We start from the raw sequence: 16,380 nt of genomic DNA, 5'->3' as shown, positions 1-16,380 counted from the left end.
ACGAGCTTTAAACATCCACGCCTGTCTATCTGTACATACGCGGACTAGTCCCCCAGTTTTTGAGATATCGCTATGAAGTTTTGTACACGTTATTTTCTTCCCAAGGAACCACTGATATCGGTATACCGTACAACTGAACGATCTAAGTTAAGTTCTTGTATGAAACACTATTTCATTTGACACGATAACTTCACAAAATTTCGCAGTGATTATTGTCTAACGCAACGCAATGCAGATCGGATCCCTATAGCATATAGCTATCACACAAACAGAACGTTAAAAATTAAGATATATGAAATTTTTATCTTTTATTTGACAATATATATTCACGGAATTCGGCATAATTTATTGCACAAGGCAACGCTGCTATATCCGAAGAACTTTTTAGGATCGGATTACTATAGGATATAGCTACCATACAAAATGAGCTTAAGTTCTTGTATGGAAACTTCGTTATATGTGAAAGGTATTCTAGCTTCGGTGTAACCGAAGGTAACATTTTTTTCTTCTTTTTTAATTTAACTTCTTTTCGGATGCTTCGATTCGACAAAAATCGTAGATAAATTGTTTCACACATGTTAATGTTCCTTCGATAAGGTTCAAAAGTAGTTGAAATGGTAAACAACAAAAGTATATGAAAACAAAAACCAAAAACTGCATTCATTAACTAAAATAATAAATAATTCAACTAATATTTAATTAAAATGTCCCTGTGGACTAACGTCAAATATACTCGCAATGAGAATTACGCTTACCTTAAGCAAACCCGAAGTAATGCTAATTTTTTATACCGTTATGTTGATCTGAAAACATAATTTTAAATGCAAATAAATTTCAAACAGTTAGTTTTCTTCAATTAAAGCATATCTCAATTTTCAATGCTTTAATAAGAACATACCAGTATATAATAAATGCTTTCCTGAGTATTAAAAATAAAATTCGCTTTCTTCCGGATAAAACATTTTTCAATCGTTACGTTTCCGCTTTTATATCGAACGAAGAAGTATCTGTTTGGAATTTATGTATGCTCTTTTGAGCTAGATTTTACTACTTATTTCTTTCTTTACCAATATATCATTTTTAGTTAGCTTTTTAAAAGGAGATATGATTCAATTTTACTGGAATAACCTCATATGTAATTTCGTAAGATCCATATATTGCATGTCGTATATATAATATATGGATTATACTCTGCAAGTTATTGGTCCTGTATATGCTTTACTTCCAAAAAATCCTTAAACTGTTAACCAGAAATAGTTCTCTGTGCTTCACCATTTAATTACCATCAAACTTACCTTTCTTTGGCGTTGTGTTTTTAAAATTTCTGCTGTCCTTAATTTGACTTTTTTAAGTAAATTGTTAGGCACGTTTTTTGTCTGTCTGCACACCACTGTACGTGTATACATTGATATACATTATTTCTACTCATATAGTTCAGCTGTTGCAATTTTTTACACATAAGCAAGTTCAGGGTATTTCTAAATTAAATCAGGCTTGTTTCGGATTTTTGATTGAATTTTCTATTTTGTTCGATAACAAAGTTACTTGCGAACTTTCATGAACAGAAAATGGAAAAGGAAGTTTTTGGTTGTTTGTTAATTGGTTTTGGTCAAAAGTACTAACTTTTTGATTTTTTGATTTCAAAGTGGAAAGTTAAAAGAACAATATTTATGTGAATGTAAAGTAGATTTCTCGTATCTGAATATAAAAGCAAAATTGCTTATAAAGTGTTTCGCAAAAACAAGTCCGAAAGGAGGATCGCAAGCCATTATTAAGAAATTTTAGCACTCCTGTTTAGCATATCAGCACCAACAATCACTTGTGATTTCAACGCCTATAAATAAATTTAGTTATTAAATGATTAAACGTTTGACACGCCTTTTTATATTTTTTCCCATGTCTACCCATATTTGCATGCAAATATTTGCATAATAATCAATAGCTTTCATCGCAAGAAACAACAAAAAGTTCAGTCGCAACGCCAGAAAGAAGTATCCGATTCCAAGAAAATAATACGAAGGCTACGGATAAAGGAACAACAAGGTAGTTGATATTACTTTTTCACAACAAAACAGATAAACACATATATCAGTAGCATTTGCTTGCTTTTTGCCACAGTCTTCAGCAACAACTGCAAATTAAGTTGTTAACAGCAAAAGTATTGCTCTGCGCATGCGCCAAGCTCACTAAATTACTGCCTAGGGCTCGCGAACTATGCGCGGAATTAATTATATCAAAAGAAATGTAAAAATCTGTGTGGAAACTCTGATGCATGCCACTGCACATCTCAAATTTCAGTGTTCTCCTTACGTTATAATTCCCATTCTTCTTCTTCTACATGCACGGTTAGCTAAGTACTAGTCTTATTTAACCTCCAACCAACATATTATTGATTAGTTCTTATAAAATATATATGTACATACACATTGTCTTATTTATTGGTATCTTAATTTTTATACTCTTGCAAGACGTTGCCACAGAGTATAATAGTTTTGTTCACCTAACGGTTGTTTGTATCACCTTAAAGTAATCGAGTTAGATATAGGGTTATACATATATACATAAGTGAAACTGCTACGCCCGAAAACTCCATTTATCGAAAAGCTTTAAAATGCCAAAACTCATCACTAAATAAATATATACCACTGTTATTTAATAGCAGTAGCAAGGGGCACCTGTGGGCAAATTTTTTTTAACAGGCGTGGTCCCACCCTCTTATGATTTACACACATATCTCCTCAACTATTCAAGCTATTATAACCATGTGGGCACCGCCCACATTTAGGTGAAAACCCACATATCGGGACCTGCTATACCGATTTTAACCATATTCGGTACGTAGCATTATTCTGACATTCAGTGTGTCACAATGTGAAAATTTAAATCGTGAAATCGGACTACAACCACGCTTACTCCTCATATAACACAATTTTGAATTTCATCTGATTCCTCCATTTTACTGTATACAAATCAAGCATCAATTAATATATCCGGATATGACTTTGCCACCTTATCACCAAAAATTTTCCAAATCGAACCAAAACTGTTCATGTCCTGAGGTACCGAATAGGTGGTCCCCAGTGCCTATAGTTGACTTTTTAACGAAAAAATCGGTCAAGGTGTTAAAAATGGGTTGAATCGGGTGAATACTTCCCTTAGCCCCCATATACCTAATATAAATAATTTCGAACTTCCGGGGCACTTTATACCGCATATAGCGACCAAATTGTGAGCTATCTTAATAAGATTCAGTGAGCGGATTTTTCTAATACCAGTGTATCTGTGCGCCTAAAATGGATTAATTCGGGTGAAACCTTAATCTAGACCCAGTATGTCGTAAGATCAGGATTTTCAAACATTTTGGTGATTTTACTGCTTATTAATTGGTGATGGTACAAGTATATAAGCTACCTTAATGAAACTCAGATTATTTCTGTTAATAATATATAGTAACTGCAAAAATAGATAAAATCGGGTCAATACTACCCCTATCTATACCTAATATAAGATTTTCAAACATCCGGTTGGCTTTATACCGTATATGTTGGTAATTATTTAAGATATCTTAGCAAAATTAACTGATTGTATTAAATAGAACATATTACAGTTTAGTGCCGAAGATATGTGATATTGGACTACGCAAAATACTATATATGTATTGTATAATGTTCGTTATTCTGTATGAGTTATAAGTTATAAAATTGCTTGAAAATATATTCTAGAATATATCTAAATAAAGTCAAAAGTTAGTTAAATCAGCCCTGATCAGATTTGTGACATTTTATGTGTTAAGTGAACAAGCAGTCTTAAAAAGTATGATGGTATTACCCCAGCTTTGAACCTTGCAAGTGGCAAGAGTAGAAAATGTTCGGTTACACCCTAACTTAGCGCTTCCTTACTGTTTTCAACCCAATTGATTCCAATTTCAAATAAAAAACTTTATAAAATATTCGCTTGCACATATTTACACGCTTTATCACACACGACATCTATCAGAAATTCCCCAATTCAAAATTCCAAAATGATTGCCATATTTTGACAACATCAACCCTCTGCTGTGGCTTAGCCAAGCTGACAGTTGAATTGTTTCCAGGTGTTCAGCATCGCGCAGACGCTCCTTCACTGCGCGTGTGATAAACGCACACATTCATTTCAACTATGGCACAATAGCAAGAACAAACTAACCCGGGGATATTCCACATATGAATCAACGTTGAATTCCCCCGAGTGACAGCGGCATTGCTGCAATCTCAGGTAGGCGCTTCGTTGCGGCGTGGAATTGCTTGCGGCATGCGCCAAGTAATCATGCGTGTGTGAGTGAAAAGCGGTGCTGCTACAACAAAGCCATATAAGCCGTAATGACATTTTTATTGAAAGGGCACGATTCCACCGCGCAGCATACATCTGTGTTTCGTTAACCGTTTTGTGTATTTTTCTGTTTCCACATTTGTTTGGAGAAAATCGTAAATGACACTGCGTCAGTGCCAAAGATGGGGAATAAGTACTTTTATTTTGTTATAATTAAGGCAATCGATAGGCCTAATAAAGTATTTTACAATTGAAGCATATATTCATAATGCTAATGTAAACACACGTCTGTTGGCGGAGATTGTCTGTTTTACTTTTTATACCTTGAACAGGGTATATTAAGTTTAACACGATGTTTGTAACACGCAAAAGAGGGGGCATATACCCTATAAAGTATACATGTATATGACCAGTGTAACGTACTGAATCAATTTAGCCATGTCCGTCTGTTCGTCCGAGTGTATACAGGCGAACTAGTCTCTCGGTTTTTGGAATATCGATATGAAATTTTGAGCCCGTTCTTTTCTCCCCAAGAAGCTGCTCATTTATCGGAACGGCCGATATCGGACCACTATAGCATATAGCTCTCATACAAACTTAACGATCGGAATCAAATGATTGTATGGAAAACTTTTTCATATGAGGAGATATTTTTACAAAATTTACTTTGGGTGTATAGCTGTCATACAAACTGATCCATCAAAATAAAGTTCTTGTAAAGAATCTTTTGTATTTGTGAAGGATATTATAGCTTCGGTTCAACCGAAGTAAATATTTGATCATAAGTCAATTGAAAAGGAGTTGGCAAATCTTATTTGGCGTTTTTCTTGACGCAAAAGTCGTAGTAAAGAAAAAGTGGTCATCCTTATTAGTCAATTACTTGCCTCCGATTGCATATGTTTTACGAAAAAGTTTGATACAAAGTTCGTCAGATGTTTGGAGAGTTCCCAAACTTGTTGAACCTTCCGACATCAAGCCGGAAATAGCAAATTTGAGGAGCTCGATTCATTTAAAAATATAAAAAGTTTCAATTTTTTCTTGGATGTAATTTTAATAAAACTAAAAAATAAAAAATTATATTATATAAGCTATTTTGTTTTCCCAAAAATTTCGAATAAAAGATTTGAAATTTGCAAATGTGTTTTGAGTTTTGTTCAGTTATTATAAAACATATAGTATGAAGTCTAAATCTTTGTCTTTCGGCGAATCATTAACTATTTTTGCACGAAACAAATAAGTGTGGCCAACAACACACTTTTAAGTCGTAACTTGAAAGTCGCCTGTTTATAGGTACGTATAAATTTAAATGCCATGGCCAACTTGAGCCTAACAGCAACTTACGGAACCACTTACTCGTATCATCACTTTATTTTAAAATTTGTATTGTACATTCAAAGTTACCCCTCGTCGAGAAAGCCGATTTCACACACTTGAGAATAACCTAAATCCAAACAAAGCTCCCCTTACTGATTAACTCATAAAAGTTTTTTATGATTACACAGTTAAGGACTGTTTTATTAACAATGAAAGCAAATAAAAGCCGCAATAGTGAATGCAGATCAATGAAGCATTTAATAACAATACTACTAATTAAGTGAATGTTAAAGATCAAGCATTGGCTTTTATGAGGCGACATTCAAAATGACCAATGGAAATCAAATTATTCAAAATTACCTACAACCGATAAATCGCCTAGGTCTCTTAAGCGTGTACATCAACATAAAATAAATGTGTTATAATATTTAGTAAAAAATAGTAAAAATTCACATATTTACACGCACATATGTATGTATATGGTACAATAACCCATTTGTTGCTGCCGGACATTCAAATAACTATTCAGCAACCCGTCTGAACATGACCTATTTCCATTGCACCCCTGCCGCTTTCCCCAGCGCACAAAAAGTCAATTTCACGCCTAAAATCAAATAATAAAAGTAATTACTCACCGGCTTATTATCGTCGTAAAAAAACAAATAATGCAATAACTTAGTGAGGCTCAACATAAAAACACCCTTACCAGGAGCTCTGCGATTCGGCGTGGCAAGCACATGTAAAGCAGCTGTGTCTAATTACGCACTTCTGGGACGCACATGCAGTTCGGTAAAAGGAAACAAATTTCAAATGCAATTGTCACCCTTGTTGAATCCTCCGCCGCAAACAGACTAATATGTGTAATGTGCTTGGTCGAAACTCATAGATCTACATATAGCGGCTTGCACCCTCCTCAAGTGCACATGCCCACACGCAACATAGCTGATGGGTGACCCGCCTTGATGTACGTATGTATTGCCTTGTACCAATGACCATATTCAGCAGAATTTCGTACCTGTATGCTAGAATTCTATTACAAAAAAAAAACGCAAAAATCGAAAATGGAATGCAAAAATTAAAAAGTGAGAAAAAATGGTAAAAAATAGTTTCAAGGGCGCTCAAGTTTTGCTCTTCATATTGGATGTTGGTACGTTTGTGGTAAGGGTTGACGAAATTAAGTGCAGGAAAATACAGAACTAGTGAAACGTGTTAGTATTTAATAATATTTTATAATACGAAGATTTTATTTATTAAATGCTTCTAAAGAGATAAAAAAATTGAAATCTGCCACAATGAGATGCTTTTTCAAAATAAACAGAATAATTGTTTTGTCCTTTCCAAGGTCATCATAAATCAGAGGTCTAATGTGGCAACTTAGTCTGTTCCAACAAATTTCAGGAGATATTTCCTACAAAAATATTTCCTACAGGGAATAAATTTGAATAGTCACATTTTCCTAAATATATGTGAATACGTATGTCGTTATGCAGAAAAACTTTGAAATCCTCCACTCCAATCCTCCATCACCACATATGTGTGCCATGATGCGTGCAGCGTCAAAAGTGTGTGCACTACACTACTTGAACATTCATGCAACGTTTTTTTTTCGATTAATACTTACATATGTCCTTGACTTGTTGTATGGTTCGCACATTGGCCATTTAACCATTCATTTTTACGCTGCCATACTATCAACAGCGCAAACAAATATGACTAACTAACTTTCTTTGGTGGGGGTAATGAAAGTGAAAATATATATAGGTATAATATATACACATGTTAGCGCTGGGGAAATATATGTATGCTGTTTCCTTTTGTTTAAAGTTTGCTTTATTTTTAATAATTTTTATGTGGTTATGCTTATATTATATTATATATATGCGTAATTTAATGTACTATAAAACATCTTTAATAGTATTTATTATCTTACTGAGTGGTTCCTTGCTCATATAAACGAGGTCCTCAGCTACAAGGTGTTTGATCGTGCGCTAGATTACTTTGGTTAATATTATCTAAAAATCATAAACATAAAATATTTATATTAAGGATACATACATAAAAAGAAGAAGAAATATTCTTAATTTTGGTTTTTGACAAAATGGCGACTTCCCAACAAAAACCGTTTTTAGACCAGAATCTCGCTTAAAAATATCTTGAAAAAATGTAGGTTTTCGCAATAATCCATTAAAAGTCACTGTCTAATTGGGAGACATGCCAACAGACTGGGAACACCATACAATGACTATAGTAGAAGCTGCCAGGAGATAGAACAAGAAGATACTATAGAATATCTCCTATGCAAATGCAAGGAATCGCAAATATATATCCAAAGATTTCTTGACGATGTCTCGGAGGTTGCACAAATAAAACTTTTTGTACTGTGGAACATTATCAGGAGCACAGGGCCGTTCAGAGAGGAGAAAATAGAGTGAGGGGTTTTAATTCTAGTGGCTTGACAATGGCCCTCTTAAATGCCTTGGTGTCTTGTCAGACATCCACTATACCTACTTAGCTAACTACCTAAATAATGTATCTAAAAAATTGTGTATATGTTTTAAATGGTGGCTTGATGACGTGCTCTCGAATGCGCTCTTATCTCCGAAAATTTGTGTACAAATATTGCTGAACCTGTTAACACACATTTTTTACTTGCAGAAGTAGTACTTAAGATAATAAATAGCCTTATTATCTATTCTGAATGTAGCTAAACGACATTGTTCAACTTTCGACAGACTAAATTTGAATATACAGAAAAGTTATTCCCTAAAAGTTGTGGATGTGTTAATGAGCCAAATTTGTATCTATTTACATTCTAATGGTGAGCAACAGAAGCTAATTATAAAGACTCACAACAATAACAATTAAATATTATATATGCGCTATTATATGGGACTCAAGTAAAGAGCTTAATATTTGCAGTGTCACTATCTTACATTTCCCTGCACAGGAATATTGTTACCCAAATTATGTAGATTTCTGTTGGCAATAAGCGCAAAATTCGCTGTGATAACTTTTGTGGCAAGTGTGTGTGTGGTCAATTAGCATGTTTTTTATTGAAGCGTTGTAATTTTTTGTATTAGCATATCGAATATGCGCAAATAGGTTGTTTTGTGGATTGGTAATTTGACCACTTTCTGTACACAAAAACTATCGTACCACACTGCAATCGTATACACTAATGAACCAAAGTTACTTGCAACGATTGCGGTAAAGTCAAAGCTCGTTTGGAGAGTGCTCAACTACAAAGGCAGAAAAGTTGCAATTGACATTTTTCATTTTTCTGGGCGGTTGCACCGACTCGGTACTGATTTCGTGGTTATGTGAATATTGTTGCAAACTAAAGTTCTGCAACAAAGTTGATATCGCTGGCAGTTGCAGCATTGCAGTGGGATTCATTCTGTTTGCTTTTGTTTTGCCCTCTGCTGGCTAGTGAAAATATGATAAATGCAAAAAGTTTGGTGCAAATTTTGTAATTTTTACGTGTTTGACAGCTGGGTGGGTTAAGTAAATAAGGAGTATGTGAAAGTTATGAAATAAAAATGCTTCATCTGTGGTAAATACGGTAGAATGAGTTTTGAAAAGAAAAATATTTAAAAATATACGACACTGCATTTCTAAAAATAAAAAATAATATTAATGATTTAATACAAAATAAAGTAATATTTGCACTTATGATGAATTAATATTAACTATGGAAAAAGTCATCTTAATATTATATGTAATTAACTCCTTTAGTACCCGACATATTGAAAAATTTTACAATATTTATTTGTCACCTTATAATTACGAATTTGTGATTCAGCAATCGATTTCTATTACTGATTAAATAACTCTAAAAAATTTTAAATGCCACTTAAAGCCTTTGCCACTAATTAGATAAAGCTACCAAAAATAATCTCTGTATAATCTACGAAAATCTTAATAGCTAGCGTCACAGTTAGTGTGATACAAATTAGCTAGGCCGAGCATCTGCATAACTATCAGTGCCGACATCTAAAAAAGTTTATAGTTACAATAAAAAAGCCATTATTGGTTATCAGGCATAAACAGTTAACAGTTTTAAGCTTTCCAGCTCAATCCGTTGACTACTAATTCGAATTATTTATTTTTTGTATAAGTTGATTACATTTTATTGTCCAACGAGCTACACAAAAGCTAAAAGCGCTTCAGCATAGTTCTTACTGTTCCTAGATAGCATACATATATAATATGTACGTTATATGTGTATGTCTACTGTGCCGAACTGTCTCGCCATTTGCATTCAAAATAAATTAGTATCTTTTATCTTGTCGCATATAAATCAATGTTGACGGGACCAGAGTCATAAATACATATGTTGAAATTCTTTAAATTAACCAGAGAATGACTTTGCGAAGTATTTAAACTAAAGGAGAGGAGTATTTTCATTTTCTTCATAAAAGTTAATTATTGTTGTATAGTCCATTCGACACTTTTGATTTTATTGATTTTACAGCACAAACCAGTGTAAAATTTCATTAGGAGTGTTGTCTTGCATCAAACAGAACTAGATGCAGACTTAGAAAATGGTGCCGAAGAATTAAAATAAAAAATAAATAAAACAGCAGCAGGTGTCTAATTCGAAGAGTTTTACAACCTATAATTTAGATGAATAAATTATAGATATGTACATAATAATGCAGATATGCTGATTAGCCGGTTTAAGGCCGAGGAATTTCCATTATATGTATATATTATATTATATATGGTTGGGTATTTGTATATAATGATACAGCAGAGAAATTTGATTTATTTTATGTGAAATGCCATAAAGCCCATAAAAACACGTCTAGTTGTTTTTGTTTTCATTTTTGAACACAGAAATATTTCAGCTCATACATATAAATATCGCAATTATAAACCGAATGTCACATACAAATTACAACAAAAATTAAAGCTGCTCATAGTTAACGGTTCCGAAGAAAAGAGTGAAAATGGCTTACAAATTATGTGTAAATATCAACCAGGCGCGGCAAAGGGCACTTTGTTATTGTGTGGGTGCAATTAAAATTTGGTGCTGTTGTTGGTGAAACCGTTTAGATGGGCGCAACCGCGGCATTTGCATACGACACAATTGAGGGCAAAAATCAAACAGACAATGGTAATCGATTTGAATAAATACTCCCAGACAAACACTTGTATATATTTATGTATATACAGGCAAACACGTGTATATTATAATGTGTGTATCACCATATCATATGAAGCAGTAGCCTGTGCTGACTGTCAAACAGCTGGTATTCGTCGGTGTATTACAAAAAAGCTCCAAATCATTGTGTACAAACTAATTTAAAAATCATTTAACAAGGGGGACGCGCCTCAATTGCTGCTGGAGCGGTCGCGTATTTGTAGCTACAAGTATATATTTATTGGACCCCCGACTGCGATGCAGCAGAGGAAAATTAAATAAATTTCAATATGTTGTAGCATGTATGTTATTCTAACAAACAAAAATCATAACAAAACAAGAAATGCAAACACCGAATTGTTTAATAATATTTACAATGCTATCAATAATTTGAAAACGTATTTCCAATTTTCAAACCTTGTTAACAAGGCGTTGCATTGATGCTTCCATTTGTGAGACCAGCAGGAAATCGATCTTAGAGTTTATATATTAGTGTGGCCATTGGTATAAATATTTGTGAGCAGAAATGATTCTATTTCTCAATAACATTGAACAAAATTATATATATTATATAAAGGTAGGTGGTGGGTGATTGCTCTAACCAATAAATAGCACTACTAGCTCCAAACTTTTTTTCTCAAGTTGGTACATCTGTCGTGTCACATGAACAGTTACAAGTCATTCTGTCAATTAATTCTTTGTTTACAAGCCATTTGAAGTTGACGTGTCAAAGTACTTTTTTAATATGGAAAAAACTGAATATCGCGCAGTGATTAGATTCAATCAACTCTGAATATTATTGCAGCCTTTTGGATCAGGTGGATGAAAAAATTCGTGAGAAAAGCTGTTTTGCAGCACAAAAAAATAATTTTTCATCAAGACAATTCACCTATCCACAAAAGTTTCTTAACAAGGACAAAGTTCAACGAATTAGAGTGCTAGAGAATTGCTTTAGCATCCATCGTATTCGCCAGAACCTGAATCTCTTCAGAAACCTGAAACAATTCTTTCGTGGGAAACGTTTTTCTTTGAATAAAGAAGCTATTACAGCCGTAGACGGGTATTTTGCAGAGCTTCCGGAAAGTCATTTAAGGGATGGCGTAAAGTTATAAAAGGATCATTGGAATATATGTACTGGAGTTAAGAAAGATTATATTGACTAAAGAAATATATTTCGTACAAAAAACATTATATTTCCATAACTAGCGCAGAAACTTTTCAACCAACCTATATACTTATCCTAAATTGAATATTTGCTGATTGTCTTTGTTTAATCCATCCAACAAATATAGCAAATATTATTTGAAGTAACCGCTGGTGCGCTTTCAAATCTTTACGGTTTGCTAATGAGAGTGCACTCTGCTGAGAGTTTTGGAATCACCACAGAAAGTTTCAAAACAATGTATCATTTCTGTCTGATACTTGAAGTTGTCTGCCACAAATTTTTCGTTATTTAAAACTAAAACAACATAATATAATAATAAAATTACTGTAGTATATTATAGTATGTATAAAACTTTTTACTTTTCAATCACTACAGCTTATATCTTATCCGAAAATGTTTGAATAACTGCTCTCTTAGTTGGTTATGTTGAGGGCTGTACTTTTTTAGGTATATTAGTGCTTAGTTGTGTCTTAATTAACCCTTTGAGCGTAACTTAATCGGATTGTTATATATAGATGTTGATGAGGTAATAGTTTTACTGCTAAAGTTCTTACAATCTGGTAACTAGCTGTATTGCAAATAAAGTTTTATACGCCTCTTAGGAAAGTTAAATGTGGTCAGGTTAGTTACCATTAGACGAAGGTCTCTTAAAAGAAAGTGTGTAGGTAATGGCTTAGCTTTAGCGGTTGACATAAACTGAAAGCAAAACTTTCAAGGAGTAAAAGCGTTTACTCTTAAACCTTAAATGGCCTTCCTAGTGTCTACAATGCAAACACGGTCAATATTCAATTAAGCTATGAAAATTTCATTATATACATAAAAGTAACAAAGGTTGGAAATATTTGTTGGTATGTTCAACAAAATATGAAATATTTTAATTCAATGAATTTTTTATTCTGGATTTTTTGTGAAAAGGCACTATGGATGCATATATAATATTTATTTTATATTTGAATATTATAAAAGTTTGATTAAACAAGAAAAAATAAGTAAACCTCTGTTACCAGAAACTATAATACCATTCACAATTAAAACAGTTTTCCACACAAGAATTTAATTTCGATTATTCAGTTTGTATGGCAGCTATATACTATAGTGGTTCGATCTGAAATATTCGTTCGGAGACCGTTGTCTTAGATAATAATCAATGCCGAATTTCATGAAGATACCTTGGCAAATAAAAACGTTTTTCATACAAGAACTTAATTCTGATAATTCAGTTTGCATGGCAGTCATGTGCTACAGTAGTCCAATCTAAATTATTTCTTCGGAGATTGTGACGTTGTCATAGATAATAATCCATGCTAAATTTCGTGTTGATATCTTGTCAAATTAAGTTTTTATAAAGGGCATATATTTGATCGTTCAGTTTGCATGGCGGCTATATGCTAAAGTGGTCCGATATCGGCGGTTCCGACAAATCAGTAGCTTCTTGTCGTTCATAGCAAAATTTATATACCTTTTTCAGGGTATAAAAATTACGACTAATAAAATATACCTATTTGGATATGAAAGTTAAAAAACTGTTAAGTATCGACAGGTTGAAGGAAGAACATTTTATTTTTTTCAATAAATATTAATTTAAGTTGTTTTTGTATTGTACACCATTATTCTCTTAATACTGATGATTAATTTTTTCTCACATTTCATTCCATTTAGACTACGGAGAGAGGCATGAATATATAATATAATATTTACATTTTTTTGTAAACTCAAGTGCCCCCTACAGTTCACGCTGTGTTTAATGACATCCATTGTCTGTATGCTAATGACGTTTTAATTTCGGCGTAATTGTTGTGACACGCTGCCGCAGTCGGCATTATTTCTTTTGGTTTAATCGATTTCTATTTGATTGCAATGAGCATAATAATTACTGGCGTGGCAAGTTGAAATTTATTGTGGCACAAATTGGCGGTTGATTGTGGAGTGGTATTCACTGATAAATTCAAAGAGAGAGAAGTGAAGAAAAATGTCAAGGCAAGTGCTAATTGACAATGATATTGACTTAATTAATGGTTATTATTTTAAGTTACTTTAAAGAAGATGAAATACGATATATTAATATCAAGTTGCAGTTTCCATTACTTAATGTCTATGGATCTGCAATAAAATAATGCGACGTATTTTCATTAATGAAATTTTCTATTAAAGAAAATTATCAGATCATCACAACAATATAAAATGTGTACCGTCAAAGGCCACGTTCAGATAATAACAGAAACAAAATTTCAAATCATTCAAAATCTCTCTTTGCTTACTAGAGGTTCAATCTGTTAATATATATTTTCAAATCCAAATGTAAATAATATTTATTAACAACTAAACTAAAGACTCATTTTACTCTCTCTTTCTTTCCAGCTTCCTGAAAATGTATTAGAACCGAGTAATTAAACTCAAAACAGTGTTTAGTGAAACTGATCGACGAGTGCAATCGACAGTGCAAAAATTTGTGTAAAAAACTAGTAAAGTTCGAAGCAGCGAAAGAAATACAAAACGCGTGCCACAATGGTGGCGCGTTGCTCTTCCGAGCTGCAGCAGCAGCGGGGGCATTCGCATAACAGAACAACACGCGATTTCGATACAATGCCCCGAATAAACCCGCGTACTTCGTCCAATCCCTCAAAAAATATCGAATCGCATTTCTTCCATACGCCACCTTCATTACCTCGCTTCTTCATGTTGGCCATCATTATCAGCGCGCTGCTCATGCATATTTCTAATACGGAAGCGCATATGACCGCAACTGCCAACGGCGAAGGCATGTCGCATGCGGTTGGTATTTCGGCAGCAAATGCTGCGCGCATGTTAGCTGGTAGCGGTGGCACAGCCGGCAGTGAGTACTCCCTTGTACTGCCACATGATACCTATCCCGGATTTAGTATTAAGCGATTCAAAACAATGCCAGTGAATGATTCGAACTCAGCGATGGCAAAAACTTCCTCGTCGGTATCGACATCTGTTGGAGCTTATCATATGCTTGCCGGTGATTACTCCAAATATTTTACAGTACTTGACGATGGTGTGGTTATGACTACATCAGATATTTCCCCACTAGTTAATCGTCCGGTGAATCTCGTTGTGGTCGAGGAGACACCTAACGCCACCAATACACATAATCTGCAGTTGTTTGTTATGCATCGCAGTGATATGTTGCGATTCCCCGGCACTATGCTAGATGCAAGTGGGGAGGTGCGTGAGAATCGCCCCACAGGCACACGTGTACGCGGCATACCATTAATGCAAGCGCTAAGTGGAGATGCAGCTGTTGAAAATAATACCGGTGCTTCTAAGAAGGTGCGTTACACCATCATTGACGGCAATGATGATGAGGCATTTGCACTGCAGACGCGTAAATCTACTAAAGAAAGCGATATGAATGTAGAATCCATTACGGTCGATAGTGATGGTGAAACCGGTGTGTGGTTGGTCACCAATCGACCATTGGATCGTGAAACGAAAGCGCACTATGACTTATCGGTACAGGCCTCAGACATAGATGAACTCGATAAAATCATCTCGAAAATTCAGGTGACTGTATTGGACGAAAATGATAACCACCCTATATTTAAATCCACCGAATACAAATTCGCTATTGCTGGTCAGAAGAGCCCTAGCTTGGAGGGCAACGCAACAACCACTTGGAAACGGTTCAGTATACTGGGTAAGGTCGAAGCAACTGACGCGGATGGAGATAAGATTGCCTATAGGCTAAGTGCGCCTAGTAATATTGTCATCATTGTGCCCCAAACTGGCGAAATAATGTTAGCTGATCAACCTCAAACTTCCGAATTGCTGATCGAAGTAGAAGCACACGACTTACGCTATCCCAGTTTGATGAGCAAGCAATCAGCTAAAGTATTGCTTGAGTTTCTAGCGCCAGAACCGGTTTCTTTCATAATGCAGCACTTGGAGCACGATGCTATCAATGAGCACTCACATCATCGCGAGAAACGTCGGGTAACGCGCGCGGTACGCCCGACTAAACGCATCGAGTTTACTGAAGCCGATGGCGATACCGAAGGCAAATCCGTCTTCCAGTTGGAGAAAGAGACCGATAAGGAAACTTTCAAAATACGCGACGACAATCCGTGGGTGACTGTCGAAACAAATGGCGCGGTGCGTGTGAAAAAGAAGTGGGACTATGAAGAGCTGGGTCCAGAGAAAACCATCGATTTTTGGGTGATCATCACCAACACTGGACAACATGGTGAGTGTTACAAATCGTCAATGTTATCAACCTACATTATTGTAAACTATTGCTTTTGCGAACACTTTATCAGCAACGGACACATACTCGTCTGTCGCATGTGAATATTCTTAATTTAGAATTGTTTTTTATATATGTACATGAGTTTTTATATATGTATTATATATATAGTAAGCGCCTGTCCTTAAAAAAATAGGTTCACTCAAGGCTTTTTATTTCCGCTACCATTTCTTCGGCTAT

At 34.5% G+C, this 16,380-nt stretch overlaps 1 protein-coding gene across 10 annotated transcripts in view; it reads left to right on the top strand.

The window, feature by feature from the left end:
• Positions 1-16,380, top strand: part of CadN (neural cadherin) — a 291,717-nt gene that overhangs the window by 68,555 nt on the left and 206,782 nt on the right. For all 10 annotated transcript variants that reach the window (XM_070106306.1, XM_036374376.2, XM_070106307.1 and 7 more), the window contains one exon: positions 14,292-16,140. In XM_070106306.1, coding sequence (XP_069962407.1) covers positions 14,439-16,140 — 1,702 coding nt within the window. In that variant the 5' untranslated portion in view covers positions 14,292-14,438. The remainder of the gene's footprint in view (positions 1-14,291; positions 16,141-16,380) is intronic.

The sequence above is a fragment of the Bactrocera oleae genome, chromosome 3 (genome assembly GCF_042242935.1).
Source record: "Bactrocera oleae isolate idBacOlea1 chromosome 3, idBacOlea1, whole genome shotgun sequence".
Lineage (NCBI taxonomy): Eukaryota > Metazoa > Arthropoda > Insecta > Diptera > Tephritidae > Bactrocera > Bactrocera oleae.
Note: the sequence above shows the minus strand (reverse complement) of the source record. Positions and strands in the feature narration are given on the sequence as shown.